Genomic DNA, 27444 nt, shown 5'->3' on the forward strand with positions numbered 1-27444 from the left:
CGTAAATACGAGCAAATTTACTGCAAAAGAGTCTTCCATGAAGAGATCTATTACTTTTGTCAGGCAACAGTAGAGGAAAATGACAGTTCTGGCTCCAGATCTTAGGGATCTGGAGTTGAGGGAGCTCCCGAGAAGGAAGGCTGAGCCGTGGGAGGGAGGCTTATCTGAAAATGGACACAGGGAGCCTTATCAGGAGGTGGATGGGAGTAGGGTAGTTGCTACGTCATAGAAGAAAGATATGCGATATTAGATTATTTTCTTTTTTTAATTTGGTGATTTAGGCATTTAGTAGTTATATGATAATTTGTAAACTTGCTTATTTATATTGAGTTCTTAAAAACGCATATCAAGTAGGTGTTTTAAGTGACTGATACAGTTATTACCTTGAAACAGAATTTACTGCATAATAAAATGTTTCCTTCACAGTATAACCTCTTCCGAAGATAATTATTTTCTTACTTTTATTTATCCTATGACTGAATATCTGCAAAACTGCTACATGTCATCACAATTTAATAAGAGATTATATTTTACTGATTTATCGGAGGTGATTTCCCTTCGTTAATAAATTTTTAGCCTTTGTGTTTTTTCTTCGTATTCCAACTGTTTTACTACGTATATGATGATTACCTCCTAGTTACCCTGAATGAGGATTATTTTCGAATTTAATGACTGAGTGATCCTATACACTAAGAATTTTACCTTATTTCTTAAATCTTCTGTTCATAATATCACATATACTTTCCGTAATCTTCATTAAATTACTCATTTTTATTCTTAAATTCATTTTACCCACAGTTTTTTTAGACATGTTAGCCACACTTTTAACTTATTTGTTATATTTTACGAGTGTAATTACTAAAATACGCGTTTTTATGTGTTATATTATTTAATGTTAGATGTAATTTTTAACTTTTTTCGCTCTGTTTAATGTTAGTGATCTTCAACATATTCTATATTTTAACTTATTTCATACATTTTCTAATCATATACTTGACTTGTATTTAATTTTAGATGTAACTTTTCTAGCTAGTTTTGCACATTTTAACCTTCACACTATTTAATATACTCTAATTTTCAACCAATTTATATTTTCCCACTATATACATGACTTTTACTTGATTTCTCTCATTCATTTTAACCTCCATAATTTCCAATATAGTCCTAATTTTAACATAATTCCTATATTTTCACATCATATACCTGACTTTTATTTAATTTTAGGTATAAATTTTAACTTCTTTTCTATTTTTTAACACTTTTAGTTTCTAACATACTCTAAATTTTAACTAATTTGCTATATTTTCACACTATGTACATGACAATTACTTGATTTCTCTCATACATTTTAACATTCATAATTTCCGATATAGTCCTAATTTTAACCTAATTGCCATATTTTCACATCATGTACCTGTCTTTTATTTAATTTTAGGTATACATTTTAACTTCTTTTCTATATTTTAACGTTTTCACAAGATTTTTATTTAATTTGTAACGACTTTCATACGTTTTAACATTCCTAATTTCAAACAGGCTCTTTTTAGCTTAACTCCTCTATTTTCTTATCATGTATATGAGCTTTATTTAATTTTAGATCTTATTTTTAAGTTGTTTCGTACATTTTATACCTTCGTAATTTTTAAAATACTCTAATTTTGAACTTGTTTATTATATTTCCCTACTATACGCATGAACTTTAGTTAATTTTAGATGTAATTTTTATACTTTTCTGACACTGGTTTTCTTTCTAGTTTGCAACATACTCTAAAGTTTAACTCTATTTTATAACTTTTGATTATAATTGCGCTTTTGATTTTACTATTTCAGCTAAATTAACATGCTTACATTTCTTAACAATAGAGACAGATTTCAATTAAGCATTTTATTTTACAACATTTAACTGCTGTTTATACCCAATTCGTTGAATAGCCCTTACTTAGTCCATATTTTATAGTACTATTTTAATTTGTCAATTCTACAATTTACCATTCTGTAATACTCTTACCATGACTTATCCTACAATTTTACTTCATTATTAACTTCATTTGCATTTTCAAACTTTAACATTTCCTGCATATTCTGGTATTTCCTTTTAATTCTTAATACCCTTTATATCTGAATATATGTTTTTAAGCTCTTCAATGTTACCAATGTTCAGTTTTGAATCTTGATTCTCATAAAGCTAGTTTGATAGATTCCGAATTTTTAGAATGAAATCTCAACTTCCATAATTTTAGAACCGTACTCATGCAAAATTCTTTCTTATTATTTTAAACGCTCACTACCTTTTAATTCAGTAATTTGTACTAATTGAATGCATTCTACATCACTTTAAATGTATCAACTATGCAAATTTTCACTTTATTACTTTTTCTTACACTAAGTACGGATATTTCTGCCTTCATGAACGACTTTCATGTGAAATTGACGATTATTTACGTTACATGTATAAAAGAAATTTCTAAGATATACATTTCCAATTTTGAATAAGAGATGAAAGACCATCGGTTTTACCCATTGGTTACAATTTCATCTTTTGAAGGTTTGTTTTATTGATATGCATTTATTTCTAATGCATAATGTTAACACATTTTTTTAACTTAGTTCAGTTCCAACTTAATTCACTAGACATTTTCATATCTAGACTATTTTTTAATTTCTTAGACTAAAATGTTCTTTTCGAAAATGTCAGTTTGCATTAATTTATTTACCAATTTATTTTCTTATGAACGAAATCTTGGGAAGCATCTTACACAACATATATCATTACCAATATACCTATATTTACAGAAGGAACCAAAGAGAGAAAGAGTAAAAGAGAGAAAGAGAGACATTTTACCCAAATCTCCACTATAATTTCGAATATTTCAACCTTCTTCATAACAAATACAGAAATTTCTTCGTACAATACTCATCATAGCAGTTAAATATTCCTTACTAATACACACTTAATGAGGAATATCCCCTTTTCAATACAAAATTACACCCAAATAATTGTTACGTTTTCTTATAATAGTACATATATGTTTGCATTATAGGAACTTTCTATCCATTTTCGAGAACTGTTGCTAAATATTACCTCTTTCTGAAATAAAAACTCCAAAGACTATTCAAATCATTCATCTTCACCTGCAGTATTTCCCGCAGTACCGAATACTTATCTTAGAACTAATTTCTTAAGAACTAAATACGAAAGAAGCATTTTTCACTATAGAATATTTAAGGTTTTATCCAAATGAAGATATAAACTTTACCGAATTTTAGTTATTTACCCAGAATTCCAACAAATTTTAGAAAATGTGCTATAGAAAGCAACTTATTTACCTAAACATGAGTCTTAACAGATTTTTATCTGCTTCAGGTTTACTATCAGTGGGAAAAACCTGAAGTTCACTTTATCTATCCTTCGTCAGTATACACAGAAAAGTCATGAATCATTCTGTAGTACAATTAACATTTTAATACTAATTAACTAATTTTAATTAACTTTCAATTAAGATTTTAAAAAGAAAAGTATATTTATGCGACATATTATCAAATTTCCCCTAAGCGTTGTTGAGGAAAACGCAATTAATATCCATGATAAGAAAATCCCACTCATTAGGAACAGTAAAACCTTACCAATACTTAAATGAAATGTAAAATTTTTTAATGGATTAATATAAAACCTGATTAAAAAATCAATTCCTATAAGCAGTATACGGTTAAAAAGAGTTTTCTCATAACTTATCAACTTTTAAGAAGTAAGAGTAAGGTAATGAACCAACGTTTTTAGAAATTTTCCTTTATTTTCTAAACTCACCCTTTTGTAGTAACGAGAAAATTCAGTGATACCCCTATTTTATTTTTATGTAGCATGCGCATTTCTCCTAACAGACGAAAATCCAGTTATCCCACTTTTCCAAAGATTTAAGACTTACTTTCATAGGAAAAGGAAAATAATTTTACTTAAAAAACAGGATATCTTCTACTCAAAGAACTTGAAACAATCACGATCACATCTGTATGTAGCAATCAGTGATTTAGTTTCAAACCAAATTTTGATATTTAATCCTGCAAGCAACAATTTTCACCTTCGAGTTAAATTTTATACGACTGCAACAGCTATTTCAATGGCTTTTTCATACTCACATTGTGTAAAAAGACTTCTAGTTTCGTCTATTTTAATTTATAATATTGAGAAATACATTGATTATTTTCAAAAAATGTCATTTCAGAATCATATTTTACCACTCTGAAACTTTTGAATAACACTTTCCACCATAATGACAACCAGATACTTCATTATTTTTTACAAAAACATTGAATTGTTTTTCTAAATCCTCTTCTAAAAATACTAATAAATTCTGTCATAGAAAGAAGATTCAATTCCTATTGTAACTCTATACACTTTTTGCAAAGAGAAAATACATAGCATCATATCACCCATATATTTTTAAAAATTTAGAACAATTTCAGTAAGGCAAATTATCTACGGAGTTTTCAAATACGGATATATTTCTGAAAGAAACTGCCTAACAAACCGCTCATTTACTTCTAAACCATTTAAATAAAACCAAACAATTAACAAAATATTTGAATTTTCGATAAAGTTTAGTACATCTATAAAGTTATTTAATTCATGAAGTACCAAATTTTGAAAATAATAAGAGTAAAAACATCACTATTTCAGAATTTAAGACGATATCTTCCATAATGAGAGTGAACATATACCGAACTTCATGAAAGATTTTTATCGTTTCATACGAAGCATTTCACTATTTCATAGATTCTAAGAACATAGCCCAATCTTTTCCAAAGAATATATATCATTTCACATTAATTAGAGATGCCATACGAGTTTAATTGCAGATGCTAAATGAATGACACTAAAAATTTCAAGGAAGAAATCAAATTTATTTCATCTTTCATGAACATTTGTGAATAACAATGATATTGCATAAGAGCTAGAAGACTTAGTGCAACGAAACAGTATCAAAAATAGAAACCTATTTCCAAAATCTAAATTCCCATTAAAAATTTCAGATATTCTTATGTAAAGTTATATCCGAAGTTATATCACTTCATTCGAACTTGAAGACCAACCAGATTTATTACATGATTTGATACATTTCTGATATTTTTTTCCGAAAACAGAAGTTTATATTTTTCATACGCAAAATATTACAACGAATTAATGACATTTTATACCATATTACTTACCATATTTTACTGCATAAACTATTTTAAGTTTCATTTTCGAAGTTCAGCATACATAAATTTCACGTAATACTACAGTTGCACAGTACAAACTATAAGAAAAACTGCATAATCTACATTACATACAGAACATAGACTACAATACTCAAGGACCTACTTAATGAATACATTAAACTGTTCAAAAAATTAATCACATTTTATATAATTCTATGCATATTTCATACATTAAGCACATTTCACGTTTTTAGAAATGTAGCATCAGCTTTCCAAGAAATGGCCAGTATATCCGATGAATATATGAATCATCTAAAATAAGATGGGGTAATTTTATTATCTTAAATACGTAAACAAGTGATTAGGAAAGTGAGAGCCTGGTAAACTACCACTACTAGGATATGTACATATCCTTGTTTAACAAGGCCTCACATCCCTAATCGCTTGTTTACCAGCTTTCTCTCTGTGGTTCCTTCTGTAAATATAGGTATATTGGTAATGATATATGTTGTGTAAAGTACCTCACAAGATTTCGTTCATAAGAAAATTAATTGGTAAATAAATTAATGCAAACTGACATTTTCGAGAAGAACATTTTAGTCTAAGAAATTAAAAAATAGTCTAGATATGAAATTGTCTAGTGAATTAAGTTGGAACTGAACTAAGTTAAAAAAATGTGTTAACATTATGCGTTAGAAATAAATGCATATCAATAAAACAAACTTTCAAAAGATGAAATTGTAACCAATGGGTAAAACCGATGGTCGTTCATCTCTTATTCAAAATTGGAAAGGTTTATCTTAGAAATTTCTTTTATACATGTAACGTAAATAATCGTCAATTTCACATCAAAATCGTTCATGAAGTACTTAGTGAAGGAAAAAGTAATAAAGTGAAAATTTGCATAGTTGATACATTTAAAGTGATGTAGAATTACTGAATTAAAAGGTAGTGGGCATCCAAAATAATAAGAAAGAATTTTGTTTGAGTATGGTTCTAAAATTATGGGTGAAAGTTGAGATTTCATTCTAAAAATTCGGAATCTATCAAACTAGCTTAATGAGAATCAAGATTCAAAACTGAACATTGGTAACATTGAAGAGCTTAAAAACATATACTCAGTTATAAAGGGTATTAAGAATTAAAAGGAAATACCAGAATATGCAGGAAATGTTAAAGTTTGAAAATGCAAATGAAGTTAATGAAGTAAAATTGTAGGATAAGTCATGGTAAGAGTATTACAGAATGGTAAATTGTAGAATTGACAAATTAAAATAGTACTATAAAATATGGACTAAGTAAGGGCTATTCAACGAATTGGGTATAAACAGCAGTTAAATGTTGTAAAATAAAATGCTTAATTGAAATCTGTCTCTATTTTTAAGAAATGTAAGCATGTTAATTTAGCTGAAATAGTAAAATCAAAAGCGCAATTATAATCAAAAGTTATAAAATAGAGTTAAACGTTAGAGTATGTTGCAAACTAGAAAGAAAACCAGTGTCAGAAAAGTATAAAAATTACATCTAAAATTAACTAAAGTTCATGCGTATAGTAGGAAAATATAATAAACAAGTTCAAAATTAGAGTATTTTAAAAATTACGAAGGTATAACATGTACGAAACAACTTAAAAATAAGATCTAAAATTACATAAAGCTCATATACATGGTAAGAAAATAGAGGAATTAAGCTAAAAAGAGCCTGTTTGAAATCAGGAATGTTAAAACGTATGAAAGTCGTTACAAATTAAATGAAAGTCTTGTGAAAATATAACAAATTAGTTAAAATTCTTAGTATGTTGGAAACTAAAAACGATAAAAAAATAGAAAAGGAGTTAAAATTTACATCTAGAATTAAATAAGTCAGGTACATGGTAGGAAAATGTAATAAGCAAGTTCAAAATTAGAGTACTTTAAAAATTATGAAGGTTTAAAATGTACGAAACAAGTTAAAACTTACATCTGAAATTAAATAAAATTTATATATATGGTCAGAAAATATAGGAATTAAGCTAAAATTAAAAGTATATTTGAAATTACGAAGGTTTTAAACATATGAAAGTCATTACAAATTAAATGAAAGTCATGTGAAAATATACCAAATTAGTTAAAATTCAGAGTATGTTGGAAACTGAAAACGTTAAAATATAGAAAGGATGTTAAAATGTATACCTAAAATTAAATAAAAGTCAGGTACATGATGTGAAAATATAGCAATTAGGTAAAAATTAGGACTATATTGGAAATTATGAAGGTTAAAATGTATGAGAGAAATCAAGTAAATGTCATGTACATAGTGTGAAAATATAGCAAATTAGTTAAAATTTAGAGTATGTTAGAAACTAAAAGTGTTAAAAAATATAAAAGAAGTTAAAATTTACACCTAAAATTAAATAAAAATCAGGCATATGATGTGAAAATATAGGATTTATGTTAAAATTAGGACTATATTGGAAATTATGGAGTTTAAAATGAATGAGAGAAATCAAGTAAAAGTCATGTATATAGTGGGAAAATATAAATTGGTTGAAAATTAGAGTATATTAAATAGTGTGAAGTTTTAAATGTACAAAACAAGCTAGAAATGTTACATCTAAAATTAAATGCAAGTATATAATTAGAAAATGTATGAAATAAGTTAAAATATAGAATATATTGAAGATCACTAACGTTCAAAAGAGCGAAAAAAGTTAAAAATTACATCTAACATTAAATAATATAACACATAAAAACGCGTGTTTTAGTAATTACACTCATAAAATATAACAAATAAGTTAAAAGTATGGCTAATATGTCTGAAAAAACTGTGGGTAAAATGAATTTAAGAATAAAAATGAGTAATGTAATAAAGATTACGGAACGTATATGTGATATTATGAACAGAAGTAGTATAAAAATGGGCGTTCTGCATCAGGTGGATCAGTGGATCAGGGGGCGTGGTCAATGACATCACAGAGGGCGGGGCCAAAGGCAACGTCATCACACTAGGAGGCGTGGTTTCGAGTGGAGTTGAGTTGTTGGTAGACTGCTGGTTGAGTTGTAGACCTCCTGCTTTTCATTTAAAGTTAGTTTTTTTTTAATTTGGCAACGGAGTCATGGCGTCCTCTAGGGACGAAAAAAGAAAATAATGTATTTAGGAATTGCTTATGGCGTCCTCTAGGGATGAAAAAAGAAAATAATTTATTTTAGAAGTTTCTTTTAAAAAAAAATATTCTATGATTCAAAATATAGAATTGAACTCTCAAAGAAAATATCTCACCAGCTCAGTAGTTTGAAGATTTTAACCACTAAGCTGATATGTGATACATTCAGATTCAGGTAAAAAAGCCTATTTAAGAAAATGGAATTTGAATCGACTCATCAATTTATTCTGATACTTTTATCCTTTCTAGTTTTAAATGAAACTTTAAACTTATTTCTTAGGTTTTCTGTTCATAATAACATATTCATTTACTGTCATATTTTTTTTACTGTACGCTGTAGACTTCACGTTATCATGATAACGTGCAGCACTTATCAAGGGTCTTCCTTCACTTCTGTATGTATTGTCAAACTTGGAATAGCAACAACAACCTTAAGATAATACATTCTTTCGCGTATGATTATCAGAGTTTTAGAAATTTTCCATTACTCTATCATGATAAGTGGATGATGCTTTTAAGATTCACCTTATGCATATATGTAATATCGAGGTTCAGAATAACAACATTAGGACACTATAACTCTTTCCCACTATCCTATCATGATTAATTTTACACATATGACGCCGGAAAGACTGGCTTCACAAACAAGACATGACAAGAATGTATTACGATAAGTGTTGATGAAATCATTTCGTTAATGTATGTTTTAGATAATTTTTGCTATTTAAGAATGCTACGTATTTCTATATCATTCAGAATTGTCGTTAGATTCAGAAGCGAATATGAGGAATATATGTGATACAGAGTTAAATGTGGAATTATACGAAGAATTTTATTCACGAAATGAAGCTGATATTTTGCTAGATGAACTATCAAATTATGATTTTAAAAATATTAGTTTTGAAATTAATGGGACTCAGTATGTTCCACGAAGAAAAGTGCTCGGTTTTGGTGATGAAGGACTTAGTTACGAATTCTCTGGAACGAGCATTTGTGCAGAACCATGGACTCAAACTCTTCTAAATGTAAAAGATTATGTTGAAACGATAACTGGCAAAAAATATAATTTTGCTTTATTGAACTATTATCCTGACGGAGTGGCGAAAATTTCAACGCATAAAGACAATGAAACTTGTCTCGAACCTGAAAGTGATATACCTATCATCAGTTTAGGTGCAAAACGTCAAATGGTATTTACCAGGCGAAATTTCACATCTCGAAGCGTGGACTTAACTCATGGAACTCTCCTTGTAATGAAACCCCCAACGAATCAATTTTGGATGCATGGAATACCCTCTCAACCTGACGTTAAAGATCCTAGAATTAGTATCACATTCCGAAACATAAAAATTTCGAAATTAAAAAACGACGCTTGGAAGATAATGAGGATGAACTTCCAGAGGATGATTGGTTTGCCCACTATATGAAATTAGTTACTGAAAATATCTTCATGCCGAATAATCGAGAACAGAAAAAAGAAAGTTCGAAGTTGATTGCACAGTGGACTCTTGGTTGGGGATATTTTGTGTCCATAAATCAGTTTGAAAACAGAATGAACATTCATCTACGTGAATGTGTGGAACAAAATAAAATATTATACCCTACTACACGCGGTGTTGTTATAACTCCTGCAACATGGCAAGAATTTTCCTAAAAAATATATGAATTTAATCTTCTCTATACGAGTGCCAGCATCATTTGCAATAATGAGTTTGTAGTTTTCAACAAAGAAGGTGAGTGTATTTTTCAACAAGTTTTTAAACAAGATGAAAATTCTTTTAAACTAAAACCTACATACCTAAAAGTAAACTGTGATATTTTAAAAAAATTGAAAGAAATTATTCCTGATGTATCTAATACTTTATATAAAAGTATTTTTGAAATTATTTTACCGTTGCAAATCAAATGTAAAAACAATTGTTCGGATATGGTAAGTGATGATGATGAACTTTTTAAAGAACTCATAAACTCTATCAAAACTGAATTAAATTCAGTGATAAAAAAGCTATATAAATGCGAAGGTTGCATTGTAAATCATCCTTCACAAACAAGACATGATTGCATTATAATAAGTGTTGAGGACAGAATTAAATATATTGGTGAAGATATATTTTTATGTATTAATTTTAAAAATATAAGAGCTTCTTTAAGGCAGAAAAAAAATGTTTCATTTATTTTGTAATAGGTTTTTTGAATCGAAATGTTATGAAAATTATAAAAATGCACTAATATAAGTACAGCTATTCTATTTAAATTTCTGTCTTTGGTTGATGTTATGAGTATTTTTTTTTCATTATGTTTTTTAATAGAAATATATTGAAATTTTAGTTTTAATTTTAAAGCAAACATGTATATCAAATATCAGTAAATGAATATTGTTGTTAATTTGATATTAACTAATGAAAGAAAATTCTAAGTATATTTTATGTAAAATACAGAAACTTGTTCTTTGGAAATAAATAAATGTATTTAAATAGAAAAGCTTCTTTGTGAAATGAATGTATTTTTATTTTTTATAACAATTTTTTTTAAGTATTGTATGTTTACAGTGCAGTATATGCTTCAAGTGATTCACTCGTGTTGAAAATTTAAGAGTTTATGAAGCGATTATTCGCTGAACTTATGTGATATATTTGTAAGGTTTCTTGAATACGAGTAATCTGAAGAGATATTTGAAATCTCATGAAAGAAACATCAGATGTAGTGTATGTTCTAAGAAATTCAAGTTTGTAGTTTGAAAAGTCGCGAAGCTTCTCGTCTTAGAATTTTGTAGTAAATAATCACAAGTTCTTTTCATGTAAAAAGGATATGAAAACTTATAAAGTTACTTTTAAGAGTAAATCGTGATAAAAAATATTTAGTGAGCATAAGAATTTAAAACAATATGAATCTTTACATCGTATTGAATGTTCGGACATTTTTTTCAAGTAAAACAGAATTTAAAGAAAATCTCACGAACCTTTTTTTTTTTTTTTTTTTAAATTTTGCTGGTGTCAAAAGAAACAGATAATAACTGATGATGATGTTTTGAAACAGCATGATACTTCTCTTCCTATAAATTGTATCCATTGTTTACAAGTGTTTAAAAGAAAAAGTGATCTCTTACACCCCATTCGAATGCGACATGGTTTGATACGAATCTTACAAAAACGAAGAAACGTTGACATCGTTAATACATGCAAGTCTTCTAAAATCGCAAGTCTTAATAGTATGTTCGCAATTGAATCGATTTGCTAGAACATAGAAAATGATCATGTCTTAGATGTACTTCTTGAATATATAAAATTGTAGTTAGTAGGGAAAAATGTGTTATGATGTAGTTTTACACTGAGTTATGATATCGGTGTTTGAAATGGTAATCAATAGTTACATTTAAAATGTGTCGTGAGTGTGAAAATGCAGAAATAAAAGAGCTTTGGCGAATTTAATAAACGTGGTTCAATGTGGTTGATGGAAAAATTTGTTCCATGTGAATTAAATAGTGTAAGATATGAACCTCTTTCTCTCAATAGTTAATTATTCAATTGTAAGACAATTAAACTTTAAATATATATGCATATAGTACATGTAATGATTAATATTACATTGATTAATGTAAATAACTGATGATATGTGTATTAACATAGTGAATGTTCGCTTTTATGAAGTTCTAAGCATTACTTTAGATACCATTCATAAATTTTTTATCTCATATATACAAACATGACAATATCTATTGAGTTTTCGTTTATTCTTTGGAATGTATGAAAGTTTAAATATTTTTTTTAATTTAATGTAGATTGGAGTAAAATATCTGTATCTTTCTTCATTTCAATCGGTAATATCTGTATGCTGGTAAAGGTACATATGTTCGTAAGAATTATACTGTGTCACATTTTTGACAATCTTCTTTCATTCATATTAGCTAATAAGAGAATTATTGAAGTTAGTAAAGTAATGAAAATCAACGTTATTGAAAGAAAACTCTAAAAGCATTTACATTTCCAGAAATATATCAAAGTTCCTTTTCTTAAAAACAGCAGGTGTATCGTAGTTTTTATTTCTATTTCATTAAAAGCTGAACTTGTAAAATAAAAATTTTCTATTAGTGTAAGGTAAACAAAAAGAAAATCAAGAGACAATCCGTATCATGAATGAAATTCAAGTCTTACATCGGATTAAAAAGAAATATTCTGAATATAAATGTTTATGCCTATTTAGCACAAAATGCGTTTATTTGTGTTATAAATTTAACTAAAACCATTCTTATAACAGTATGTTGCCTTTAAACTGGGTAAAAGTGTTAAGTATATTTTCTGATGGTATTGATATACTTGTCAAAGAAGTTCTAGAAACCTCAAATGTCGAAAGAGCATATGATAAGAATCTCCTTTCCTATCGCTACGTCAGTTACAGGTTAAGGGGTGGCTTGAATGGATAAAGGTAATGTTTGTGCAAAAATATAGTAGTTCTATTTTGAAATGAGAAATAATTCCCTTTTTGTCAATTAAGGAAACTTGTGGTATTATTAAACAGAATGTCAGTGAAAGACATTGCGTTTGCATAGTGAATTATGAAGGTACTGAAAGGTAGTAAAGAAGGTGAATGAAAGAATTAATTTGAACAAATAAGGTAAGGCTATCATTAAAAGAAAAAACTGTTTAAAAGATGTATGTTAGAATTAAAAGTAAGATGTTAAAATTTAAAAAGATGTAACAGAGTAAAACCAAAGAATACTGGTAATTCCCATCTGGAAAACAGTAATTTGAGTACGATATTGAAAAAGTTGGTTTTAAGAATTTCTTTATGCATGTGATGCAAAACAATTGCTAGTTTAGCATGAGTGCTGACATAGATGCAATTAGTGCAGGAAAAATAGTAAAATTAGTATAGTTAGTGTCTCTAAAACATGAAAAAATAATAGTATGAGCAGTGTAAATTCATTTGAAGTACTGAAATATGACATAGACTAAATATCAGAAAATGTAAGAAATATTTTGGTATGTGTGGATGAAACACTGAACGTGGTTGTTGTAAAATTAGAAATGAAAATTATCAACACACTTAAAGGTAATCGGGATTTAAAACTAAATATGATGTTAGAAACTTTGAAGACCATAAAACTATATGAGAAAGAAATACATTTAGATATAAATGGTATTAAACTGTAAAGTTGTGAATGGAAATTTCTGAGTAAAACCTGTAGATGATCTATTATGATCGAGGAATAAAACAAGTATTATAAAAATTGTAAGGAAATATTTGAATATGGAGTAAATGAAAACAATCCATATCGTTAAAATGAATAAAAAGGGATAAAATGTTGGAATTACGAGTGATGAGACAGAAATAAAAACATTATAATAAATAAGTTAAGCTAGAATTAAGAAATATAAACACAGAAGGGAAATCATGAACGTAAGAAAAGCAATTAACAGTTATAGACTTAAGTTTTTTTTTAAAAATATTCGGTAATGTAAGGAAGATATTGTTAAACACGTGAAAGAAATTAGAAATTCTGTAGAAAATTTAGTAAAAGAACTAAGATCACGAAAAATAAACGTTTCTTTTTAAATACAATTTCATATCACTAAGTTAAAGTGTGTATAGAATACTAGAGTGGTTTAAAAAAAGTAAATGAAGTTAAAATTCAGAATATATTGAACATTATAACGTTAAAAAAAGTGTTAAATTGCATCTAAAATTAAGTAATGTAACAAATAAACAGCATGTGCGGGAACGTTTGTGAAATATAACATATAAGTTAAAAATCAGGGTATGCTGAAATTTATGAAAGGTATGAAAAAAAAATAGTATGTGGAAATTAAATAAATATTACAAATTAGAAAAGTGTTAAGTATTAAAAAAATATGACAGTAAATGAATATGTTATTATGAACAGAAAACCTAAGAAATAAGTTTAAAGTTTCATTTAAAACTAGAAAGGATAAAAGTATCAGAATAAATTGATGAGTCGATTCAAATTCCATTTTCTTAAATAGGCTTTTTTACCTGAATCTGAATGTATCACATCAGCTTAGTGGGTAAAATCTTCAAACTACTGAGCTGGTGAGATATTTTGTTTGAGAGTTCAATTCTATATTTTGAATCATAGAATATTTTTTTTTAAAAGAAACTTCTAAAATAAATTATTTTCTTTTTTCATCCCTAGAGGGCGCCATAAGCAATTCCTAAATACATTATTTTCTTTTTTCGTCCCTAGAGGACGCCATGACTCCGTTGCCAAATTAAAAAAAACTAACTTTAAATGAAAAGCAGGAGGTCTACAACTCAACCAGCAGTCTACCAACAACTCAACTCCACTCGAAACCACGCCTCCTAGTGTGATGACGTTGTCTTTGGCCCCGCCCTCTGTGATGTCATTCACCACGCCCCCTGATCCACCTGATGCAGAACGCCCATTTTTATACTACTAACAGAGGATTTAAGAAATAAGGTAAAATTCTGAGTGTATAGGATCACTCAATCATTAAGTTCGAAAATAATCCTCATTAAGGGTAACTAGGAGATAATCATCATATACGTAGTAAAACAGTTGGAATACGAAGAAAAAACACGAAGGTTAAAAATTTATTAACGAAGGGAAATCACCTCCGATAAATCAGTAAAATATAATCTCTTATTAAATTGTGATGACATGTAGCAGTTTTGCAGATATTCAGTCATAGGATAAATAAGAGTAAGAAAATAATTATCTTCGGAAGAGGTTATACTGTGAAGGAAACATTTTATTATGCAGTAAATTCTGTTTCAAGATAATAACTGTATCAGTCACTTAAAGCACCTACTTGATATACGTTTTTAAGAACTCAATATAAATATGCAAGTTTACAAATTATCATATAACTACTAAATGCCTAAATCACCAAATTAAAAAAAGAAAATAATCTAAGCGCATATCTTTTTTCTATGACGTAGCAACTACCCTACTCCCATCCACCTCCTGATAAGGCTCCCTGTCTCCATTTTCAGATAAGCCTCCCTCCCACGGCTCAGCCTTCCTTCTCGGGACCTCCCTCAACTCCAGGTCCCTAAGTTCCCGATCCAGAACTGTAATTTCCTCTACTAGCAACCTTTTTAAATAGTGCATAACTTTAACCATTTTTGAAATAATATTACTTATTTAATAAATTTTAACTTGGTTCTATTCATTTTAATTTTAATATAATACACAAGTCAGTATTTAATGAGAATATTATGTTTCATCAGATACACTAAATAACGACTTTAATTTTACATACTTCCCTGTATGGCATACTTTTAAGTAATTAAGTGAATATCTTGGTCAAGCTTTCAAAATTTTCGTAACTATGACAGTGAGCTATATATTTTCTGAATTATTTTAGGAATTTAAGTTAAAAGTAATATATGTTTAATATAGAAAATTATAATAAAATATATTTAAATTAATTCAAGTAAGAAAAATTACTATTTTGCAAGCGCAAATGCCTAGAATTGTACTAATAGCTTCGGAAAATATTTAAAATATATAACGTACGATATGAATTTCAACAAATAGTACTTCATAATATTTATTAACTTTTAGTGTTAGAAATATGTAGCGCGAACTAGTAGGAATGGAGAAGGTAAAATATTTTTACATTCAAGTGACTTCATATATCTTTGGAATGAGAAAAGCGCTTGGCAGGCTGATAGCATTTTCAAACGATGAGACCCTTGGGTGCAGTGCAGCTTAGTACAAAAAAGGGAACCATCTCTTGCTTTTTATGATCCTACCTTTTTCCTTTAAATTTATAGTTTAACCGTTATCCCATTTTGTGAAAGATCCGAATTGGCTTCTAAATATATTTTAAATATAATCTCTTATTATTATATTAATAAGCAGATATTATATTAATAAGCAGAATAACATGAATAAGCAGATTTGTGAAGGTAATTTTATGAAATAAAATAAGCATGATAGAGATCGAAGCATTTTGAATGCTGGCTGCGAAACCTTTCGTAAGACATTTGAAGTCCCATAAATATTTTACAAAAGTTGCTTTTAAATTTGCGATTTCATACTCACTGTATAATAATAACTCTTTCACATTTTCATATTCAAAATTTTTGCTAGCAAGATAATCTACGTATATTTTGAATGAATGAGTGGATTTCAGTTAAATTCGATAATTAAAGATGGCGTGCAGGATTTACCGAAACACCACCGATTTATTGACTACTTATTTTGGGGACTTACTGTAGTTTTGTCGGCTGATTTGTTACAATGATAAAATTATTCCAAGCTTTTCCTGTTATGTTTTATGATTTGTTATATCTTTATGGTTGAAACCGTAGTGTACTATACCTTTAATAATTGAAACTAAGACTCCATCTAATCAAAGATTCATCTTACGTTTTCAAACTTCTAAACAGGGAAAAAAGATGCTTCTTGTATTTAGAAAAAAGACGATGCTTTTCTATTTAGAAAATTTTAAAATCCAACATGCATTTTTTTTCGGTAAATCTCTAGTGCTTCATGACGCAACTGGTTTAAAATTATAGGCTATGAAAAACAATACTTATCCATAATTCTAATTGTCATACACTTGCAAGTATTGAGCTAAAGTTGCTCGGTCGAAACAATTTTCGTTAAGTTCTTTTGCATTTAGTAATGTCACAGACATGTTGACGCTTCAGATTTCTAAATGAATAGCTAAATTCAACAGTGAGTTTCAAACATAACGGGATATTTTACAGCTGAAGGATTCTGCATTAAGAATATTTTGGAAAGTATGTTATTTTGTTCATCTAAAATGCAATGATTCTAACAAAAGAATCAATAGTCATGCGGCTTAAAATATATAGATTTTAAGTTACAGCAATACTCAATTTTTCCATAGGTAAGAACATTGTTTTTAATTTTCAGTGTAAATTAATGTTATGAATATATAATTTAATTATTATTATTTGTATTGTAAGGATTTTAAGTTTTACTAACGTTTATTTTATTTTAAAACTTTACTGTCCCCTCTTATTTTCCACTTCCGGCCAGAACAAACGCGGTTTTTATTTATGCAAATTGAGGTTGCAAACTATTAAGTATTTAAGTTGTGGCTTTTAGCGAAGAGGGAGAGAGAGACTTCTCGCTACCTTATCTCACGCGCGCTTTTCAGTAAGTTGAATATAAGGCGAAAATTTAGTCCTCTTGATAGTGAAGACGTATTGTAGTTTTCACGCATTCTGCGTGCTACATACGTAAAGACTAAAAGGTCAATCTTCGCGTTACTAGTCTTTGTAAAGCATTTGAATATAGTTCTTACTTAATTTAGTTAGTTTGTAGTTCTTATTTTTACGTTTCAGACCATAAGTACTGGTCTTTATATCCCGAAGTGCGGGAACAGCTATAAACTGTGAAGAACAATTGGTAGTTAAACCCTTACCACTTGTGTTGTATCTTCTACACTTTCAGGAACATAGTTTTTAGTAAACTCCCTGTTCTTACTCAGGACTCTAGCATGTTTGCCAAAGTAATTAGAAGAAATAGTAGTCCTGATAGTATAAGAAAAATCTCTTTTTTTTTTTTTAAAGGTATTGGCGGTTAATGGGTTAAGTTAGTATTAGACAAGTATACGCTCTATAATTTAAATCCTACAAAATTATTTTCCTCTCTTTCCTTTAAGTAGTAACAAATTATGTTCACAGTTAAAACTGAAAAAAAATTGGAACAAGACCGTCAAAATACAAAATGAATAAATATTTCTGTTTCATTGGGAATCCTTTCTATATTACAGTGTTGTTGTTCCATTAATCTTACATTTAAACTGATTACTGTTTCAACAAGCAATCCAGATAAATAACGTAAAAATTTTAATTGCTCATAACATAGAATTCTGTAATCAACTAATACCGTAATTTAGGGTTAGTATTTTTATCTAAATTTTAAAATCAAATTATAAAGATAAGAATCATTCATGTTTGTTAACATGTAAGCACTTTGATGCTTTAGTAACTTTTCTACAGATATCTTGCATGAAACATTTGAATACCATTTGGATGATATAGTTCTGGAATTTTCTATGTTTTGAGAAATATGACTTGTGTCACAATGGGATACAACTGTGAAAACAAGTTCGATGACCTTATCACACTTTACAACTTTCGTTCTGTCAATCCAACAACTTTCATTTGTACTAAGTTTTGAACCACACGTAGATTGATGGATTTCTACAGAATACTAAAATGTATGAAAGAAAACTTCAGGGTTTAAATTTTCAGCAGGTACCGGCAATAATGTAAAAGAACGTAAACTCAAAATGTTGATTAAAAATTTCTTAGAAACATTTGTTTTTAATATACTTCCAGTTGTAGACTCTAATCAAATTTATTTAGACTCTAATAACATCACGTGATGAGCAAATAAAAAACAAATATTTTGCTGAAATCTTCAAAAAATTGAGAAACATTATTACTATTAAGCAATGTAATATATCCTTATGTTATTGTTAAATGTCTGGAAAGATCGAAACTTTATTTTTCGTCGCGTAGAATATTTTTCAAAACTTTTATTCAACCGGATATGGTGATGAGACACTAGACGCCTTTCTCTATGGGTAATCGATTTCAGAAAAACATTTTAATCCTTCCACGGAATGAGTCTAGATATCCAATAGAGTTCAGTGAAATGAACCAATGAGAAAGACAAAGTAGTCACTTGTGTGGGGGCATGGAAATTCGTGCATCACTAAAAGGCCTTTTATTCCCACTTGGATCATCTGGCATTATTCCCACTGATTTCTTTTTCTTCTTTCGCTATCTGAACTATGGATAAGAGTTAGACAACATTCGTAACTTCTGTGTCATTGGTTCAAAATGCTTTTCGTTTCTAATGGAGTTCAAAGAAATAGACATAGTAGTTAATACTCCTAATGTATGTAAAAATATTATTAAAATTACTCTGCTCATCACAGAAAATAAGATGTCTTGTCTTAAGAGGGGTATTTTACACAGATGGTGGTTATTAAAGCATAACATGGACAACTAGAATTTTTAACTTCATCAAAAATTCTTAAAAACGTTTTTGTAAACTTAAAGAAAATTTGCTGCATTTTCAATCATCAAAATAAAAGAGTTAATAGAAATTAAATTATCTTCTTTTAAAAAAAAAAATACGTCAGTATGAATTACCTGTTTTCTTTTCCATGATTTATTAAGCAGAAACTCGTGAATGAAATATTTTATACCAATCTTTCTAAAATCTACGAAATATTTCCTTTATTAATTTTCAATAAAGGAAATATTTCGGAGATTTCAGTTAATGTAATTGAAGAAACTGCTAATAAAAAACCTCATTTAAGATAATACTGAGCAAAAATGAAACGAATAAAAGTGCTTTGTTAAATCATAAATTAAATTACTCTGTTTAAACATTTGAGATCAATATGTAACATAGGACATAAAAAAGAAAACTAAACATCCTTAAAAGATATATAAACTTTCTAATTAATGAATTTTCAGAATTTCTACGCATACAACGAAATGAAATCCAACCTAACAGTTTGAAAACTGATTTTTGCTGATGATAGCATGTAATATTTTCAATAAATAATTATATATTTTCTCTGTTTTAAAATCTGCAGGATTTACCATTTTTAAATGAAGATGACAATAGCTAATATAATTATTATTACTAAAGCATTTTAAAAATCTACGAAAAGTCTATTAAATGATTATAAAGTTTCACTAGTGGCTACAGTACTAGAGTGAGAAATCAGAATACATATTTCGCTCTTTGATAAACATCAGATTCTCTAGTTCCTAATTATAAATCTGACTCTAATGGCTCTTATTGTATCAGCAATTCAAACAGATACTTACTTAATTTAGAAAGGAGAATTTAAATTCTGTGCCAGATCATATAACTAATTATATTCAACTTTAGTTATATAATTTCCCAAAATAGATTACAGATAAGAAAGTTTACATTGCAGATATTACATAGATGTATATTTGTAATCTATAGTTTAAATTTCAAATTATTATCTAATGTTTATTCATTTATTCAATACAAACATAACCCTATTTTAATAACTTACTAGTTTAGCACAAATATACTCTTAGCTGCACGAGATACTTTTATATTATTTTCAGCTCATTAAATACATAATATACGCAACCACAAATGCATGCTCTAATCTTTCAGGTATACATTTGAGATATTAATAATATGAAACATTTTCTTATTTCGTATGAATATGGCCCATAAACGTCTTCATTTGAATTGCTTTCTGTAACATCTTGATCTCTTGAGTGTTGCCCACCTTTTGCTGTCTTGTTAGGTGAATAATGGTACGCCATTGAGATTCATTATCGCAAAACAATGAAAGATTTTCCAATAACCGTTAATGTAAAGTTAGAAAATGAGACAAGATTGAGTAAATACCATTTTCCAGCTGCATCGGCCTGAAGGAAGATTCCTCCTCCTCTCCTTTCTTCTTAGCGTCAAAATCAATGTCCAAGAACGGGTCGCCATCGCTCACAAAAGGAAAGTCTTCTTTACCTCGAGCCTTGAAACGAAAAATAAAACGACCATTAGATTTCAATAGAAAGAACTTAGTAACTCATCAATACAGATAAGCAGAGTTGTATTTTGATACGAACTAATGAAAATGCCATTTATATTTTAACAAATCATACTTTATAGTTAACTCATATCAATGCAATTATATTGTGCCTTAAAGAAAGTTAGCACAATTTAACATCAACTATGAAACTATTACAAATCGAAAAAGTTCTAATTGTTTAATGTTCGGTTATATGATATGCACTTGTATCACTTGGTATTTTGTTTTCATTAGTAAAAACACAAAGCATGGCTATTAGTGAACATTCAGCAAATATTATATGAATATCTAATAATTCAAATATAGCATTTTTAAGTATAATTGTTCGCTACATGAATCTCGATTATTTTAGTCTAGAATCATTTGATAGAGAAATGCAGTCCTAATTACAAAAATAGCGAAACTTCGTATTATGAGCATAAAATCGACAATAATAAATCTGTATTTAACTGTTAGAAGGCGTAAGCATAATTTATACAGAAGAAATATATGAAATGACGTCATCATTGATAGTATAGTTCGTGTCGTAGTGCAAATGACGTTAAAGCATCTTTTGACTATTCGATTTCTCACATGTTTGACAGAAGTCTTTTAAACAAATAAATTTTAATTCCTTAAATCAGAAATAGCCACCATATCTAGTCATTTAACAACCACCTTATTTGTTAGATTTCTCCCACACTGATCTTCTGTACAATTTTACGAAGACTGTGTTTCATGTTTTCAGCCAGATAAGTTATTTAGAACGTCACGATAAATTAATGATCTATACTAAAAGAAGAGGTTTGCTAATAATTCGACAATTATCATAACTATGTTCTTTCCTACGTATGTTGCTTCCAAGATGATTAGGTAATAAGTCTTTCCATTTCCGTTGAAATTGTCTTAAATCACTTTTCAAGAAAATTTTTAACATAGATTTATAAAGACCTATGGGTTTAAAAATGCTACATTTATTTTTAGCTATATGAGAATCTCAGCTATTCTACTCCAGGAACTTGTTCATTTCATTTAGAGAAATACAACAACAAGTATTGCATACTGCATTTAATCGGAAACCATGTGTCTTATTTTTTATCTTTTAATACTGTCTTTTTAAAAAAGTGTCTTTGGTTTGTAGGGTTTATATTTATTTTAACTAACATTTATTTTAAGTTTAAACTATCTTTCCTGTCAAGCCTTACTTTCCCCTGGAATTGCCAATGCCAGAGTATGTAAATTTTAGTAGAACGCGCAAGGATTCAAATTGTCAGCGGAAGTAATCTGAGTTAAATAGAAGGGAAACGAGTTCGAAAGTGTGCTTTCTTGCTTCACGAGCGTGGAGGTGGCTAGTTAGAAATTGAAGAACCACGCGTTTCGGCTTGTGTGCTTGCCTCGGCAGATTGTTAAATCGTTCAACGTAATATTCAGAAGTTTGCTGAATTATCAGCGGTATTTTAGAACGCGGTGAGGTTAGTTACGTTTAGAGAGCCTCGTAGTTAGTCACTTGTTATTATTCTTTTTTGAGTTTCTTATTTTTATTTTACCGCCGGGTCGGCGTAGTTTGTGAGCGTCAAGAGCACGCATTTGTAACTTCTAAAGTTGAACAAAAAGGGATTTAAACCCTTCTCAAGACTTTGTCTACTTTCCAGTTCTCAGCAGTCACCACTATTGTTGCGTGCAGGTTGGAAGAGCGCAACATTACATTGGCGCCCGAACACTTGTCGAACTGAAATGGTCGAAAATTGGATGGAAGCTGCTGGACAACAACAAGAAATTGCAAGCCAATTGGAAGGATTTGGATACCTGGTCCAGACAATGAGAGCGTCAATCATGCCAAACGTCAATTTCGAAGGAAAACATTCGGTGGCGATATTTCTAGAAGGCCTAGAAAATCACTTTCAGCTTTACCCTGTGCCTGAAAGACAAAAAGTTGCCATCGCCACGTCTGCACTAAGAGGACAGGCCTCGCTATGGTGGAAGAATATAGGCAAATTTTTATTAGGGGAATTCGGAGGCCAGACATATACATTTGAAAATTTCAAAAAATCGTTATTAAAGTCCTTCCCCATAGTGAAAGATCGAGCAAGGCTAGAAGCCGAACTGTATAGTTTTTATCAACGGAATATAGAAGAGTTGACGGACTTTATTCTGCGAAAAATTAAGCTGACGGATATGCTGTATGGGAAGAAACCCGATGCGGAGATTATTGAAATAATCTTACCAAGATTGTTACCTACTGTTCAAGACTACTTGGAAATTAGAAACCCAAGCACATTGCAGGAGCTTTTCGAATTGGTGGTCAAGTTTCAAAATCGCAGAATAGCGGAAAAAGCTATAGGAGCATTGTATTCTCAAAGTATCCGAAGGCAATCTTCAAATGAGCAGATGCAAACGCTCTTATGGGGAAACAGAAAGAACAAATCATAGAAGAACATATTCAGGAAATGTTAAAGAACGAAATAATAACGCCCATAAATAGTGAGTACGCGACTCCAGTCGTGCTATGTAGGAAAAAGAACGAGTTTCCTCCTTCGGATAAAAGGGCTTGGAGGTTTGCTATCGATTACAGAAAACTAAATAGTATTACTAAATTCCAAGTTTACCCTTTGCCGGTTATAGAGGAAATTATTAGAAAGATCAAATCTACAAGATACATGACTACTTTGGAGTTAACGTCTGGCTACTATCAAATAGCTATGAGACCCGAAGACATACACAAAACCGCGTTAATAACAAAATCGGGTACTTATGCATTTTTACGCATGCCCTTTGGGTTGTGTGGGGCCCCATCAACATTCCAGAGAGCTATGGACATTGTTCTAAAGCCTGTCCTAGGAAATCGACTTTAATCTATCTAGATGATATAATTATAACGAGTAGTACGTTGGAACAACATATTAAAGATCTAGAAGAAGTTTTTAAATTATTAAAAGAGGCCGGTCTTAAAATTAGCGCCTCAAAATGCAAGTTCGCAACTAAAGAACTTAAATATCTGGGGTATAAAATTTCGCAAAAGGGTATAGAAACTCAAGATTCAAAAATAAAAGCAATCAAGAATTTCCCACCTCCCAACACCTCCAAGAAACTTTCTTCTTTCCTTGGGTTATGTTCTTATTATCGGTCATTCATAAAAGATTTTGCTAATATTGTTGAACCCTTGTTAGTAATTAAAAGAAAGAAAAATAAATTCACGTGGACAACGGAAGCAAATACCGCTTTTGAAAGGTTAAAAGAAGCGCTCATCAATGCCCCTGTTTTGAAATTCCCGGAGGGGGACGAAAACATGGAAATTGCAGCAGATGCGTCGGACTATGCTGTGGGTGCGGTTCTTATGCAAAATGGCCATCCTTTGGCATTTTTTAGTAAAACGTTGAATCATACACAAAGGAATTATACAGCTACAGAGAGAGAAACATTAGCCATATTAATGGCTGTACACAAATTTCGAGTTTATTTCGGCAAAGCGCCAGTAACCGTCTTTTCAGATAATGCGGCTGTTGGTAGACTTCACTTGGGGAAAAACCTAACGCCCAGGTTAATAAGATGGGCTTTAAAACTCCAAGAATATAATCTCATAATCAAATATAAACCGGGTAAGGAAAACAATGTAGCTGACGCACTTTCTCGTATAAAACTAGACAATGAATGCAATGAACTTAAATGCTCTGTGTTGACTTCAAAAATTTTAGATTCTAGAGATACAATTATGCTGAATTGAAAGCTGATCCTGAATGCATATTTGAAAGACCCCGAAAGCTTTGAGCACACATATATCGATGCGATAAGAAATAGAGCAGAAAACTATGAAATAATAGATAATTTATTATTTCATACGAAAACAACAAACGAAAATCTCGAGCACAAACCAGTCATCCCAGCCTCGCTTCGATTAAGCATTTTGAAGGAATTACACGACGCGAAAACAGCGGGTCATTTAGGGGTCAGAAAGACTTTAAAACGGGTACTCGAGGCGGTATATTTCCCGCAATTATACAAAAAAGTAAGTGCGTATGTCAGGTCCTGCAATCAATGTCAGTTAATAAATGATATTAATTACAGCCCGGCCGGGTACTTAAATAGCATTCGCGCTACATTTCCGAATGAAATTTTAAGCATAGATCTTCTTGGTCCTTTTCACCAGAGTGAGTTAAATAAAAATCGTTTTCTTTTAGTAATTGTAGATCATTTTTCAAAATGGACAGAAATTGTTCCACTTAAACGCGCGTCAGTTCAAAACAGTCGCAGATGCATTCTTACACAGATACATTTTAAAATACGGTGCACCAATAAAAGTCATTAGTGATAACGGTAAACAATTCGTTAGCCAAATATTTGAAAACATATGCACTGGACTTGGCATACGCCATATCAAAATGGTTCCGTATAGACCACAGGCAAACATAGCAGAAAGAGTTAATAAAAATATTGTAAAAATAATTAAGTTATGTTAGCAAACATCACAAGCGCTGGGATGGCTACATAAATGAGTTAGCTTATGCTTTAAGAACGGCAAATCACGATATTACGAGAAAAACCCCAGCAGAATTATTTTTAGGACGGAAGTTAATTACGCCATTAGATAAATTATTCTTCGTGCAACAAGGAGAGCAAGAATTTAAACAGAAAGATGTGCAAAAACTTATTGATCCGGCGCTTAAAAGCTCGGATACGGCAAGAAATAAGCAAAAAGTGTATTACGATAGAAAACGCCGTGAAGCAGATTTTAAAGTTGGGGATAAAGTATTGAAGCGGAAATTTTCTTTATCAAGTGCCCCAGAAAATTTTATTGCAAAGTTAGCTCCAAAATTTGAAGGCCCCTATGTAATTCAGAAAATCAAAGGAGTCGTATTGTACCTTAAGAACGAGAGAGGAGAGATCTGTAAAGCAAGTCCCGACCAGGTGAAAAAATACTATAATTCAAATGATTTTGAAATCCTTAAAAGTTTCTTGCAGGACTCAAGCCTAAAAGAAGTAGAAGGTCCAGAAATAACGACAACCGTACCACCACCCAAGAAGCAGAGAACTGAAAAGAGACCTAGCCCTTCTACAACCCAGACGACGGTACCAAAAAGAAAAAATGAAAACTTTCAGACTCCAGCATTTAAGAAAAACAAGAATGCAAAGCCACCGCGTAAAGAAACCTTGGTAAAGAGGAAAACACCACCTACAACGTATCGCATTAGAAATTGTACATCAAGGAGAACGCTCACAGGGCCAGAGAGTCAGGTGCAAACAAGGCCGCCGTTCCGAAAACTGAAAAGACAGCAGAAGGAACGAAAATACCAGGAACAACAGAAGAGATTCAAGAAGTACTCCAGACCGGAGGACGTCAAGACCAACTGTCCAATGGAAAAACGAAAAAGACAGCAACCCGACGACTACTACTCCAAGAGGCCAGCATGCAGAGGACGCAGAAGAAAAACTAATGTGGACGACACTCGGAGGTCAGTAAGGAGAAGATTGACGTCCATGAAACCTATAACGTGGGAACAATTTTGCCAGAAAAGAATGACGGATTTTCAATCATCGATAACTCAAAGATAAGTTAAAATCTTCTATAATTTTTTTTCTTTTGTTTCGAAATGTTATGCGTAAATACGAAGTTCTATGTTTTGACGGAAGTCAATTTGTCTCGATTGAGACTTAGTTTTGTTTTACTTTATTTAGCTAAGGCAATATTCTTTAAGTATAAAATCTAAGAACAAGCAGTTTCTGTTGGTCGAAAGACTAATTCTGTTATGTTAAAGCCAAAATTTGGCCGAAGATAAAAATAACTTCGTATTCTTGTATTAATAAGAATTTTAGTTTCAGTGCCGCCAGCTTGGCGAAGAATGAGTAAAGTAAAAATTTATTTTCTCTTATTCATTTTATGGTAAATTGTAAAAATCATATGTATTAAAATTTTGTAAATATACGTAAATACTTGAAAGTTATGTAAAAGTAGAATTTAGTCTAGAAGCATAAAATTTTAGATGTTAAAAGTAAATGCTTAAAAGCAATGAATTCGAATTTAAGTATTAAACTGTAGATAAAATCATGCTTTAGAGCGAAAGCCTGCATGTCTAAAGATGAATGAGGGGGAATTTAGAATGAATGTGTTTTGTAGGGTTCTCCACCTACACTTGAATTTTAAGAATGTTAAAGTAGCTCATCGAGTTGTAGAATGTCGAGTAAGGTGTGTCTATTTGGTCGTTGAATTCTAACAAATCATTGTGGTTAGGGGGAAGTGTTGCAATACTAAAACACGAATATTCCCGTTTGATACCACACATGGTGGAGAGCTAGGGTAAAGTTAAATTCATGTTTGAATACTTGAATGAATGTGAATTAAGCAGTAACTAAGGAAAATAAATCGTTCAAAAACAAAAACTTATTCAGTGTCAAGAAAGTGCAAATTATAATGTATTTAGAAAGATACTGATACTTATTCCTTCCAGATGCTGGAAGGAAGAGAACAGATTGATTGCTGAAGTCCAGGAAAGGTTGCTGTAAGAAGAGAGAATTAAATAAGTATCTACAGAAATTTATTCTACCTTTTGTGAGATCACAGATTTTTTTATG

The 27444-nt window shown here is 30.1% G+C and overlaps 1 protein-coding gene across 3 annotated transcripts in view; it reads right to left on the bottom strand.

Annotated features, from left to right (window-relative positions):
* The window catches only part of LOC118201690 (follistatin-related protein 5-like), a 747967-nt gene that overhangs the window by 217601 nt on the left and 502922 nt on the right, over window positions 1-27444 (bottom strand). For all 3 annotated transcript variants that reach the window (XM_085815355.1, XM_085815354.1, XM_085815356.1), the window contains one exon: window positions 20721-20844. In XM_085815355.1, coding sequence (XP_085671481.1) covers window positions 20721-20844 — 124 coding nt within the window. The remainder of the gene's footprint in view (window positions 1-20720; window positions 20845-27444) is intronic.

This window comes from Stegodyphus dumicola, chromosome 4 (assembly GCF_044657685.1).
Source record: "Stegodyphus dumicola isolate Sdum_Otavi_A_Nest chromosome 4, ASM4465768v1".
NCBI classification, from domain to species: domain Eukaryota; kingdom Metazoa; phylum Arthropoda; class Arachnida; order Araneae; family Eresidae; genus Stegodyphus; species Stegodyphus dumicola.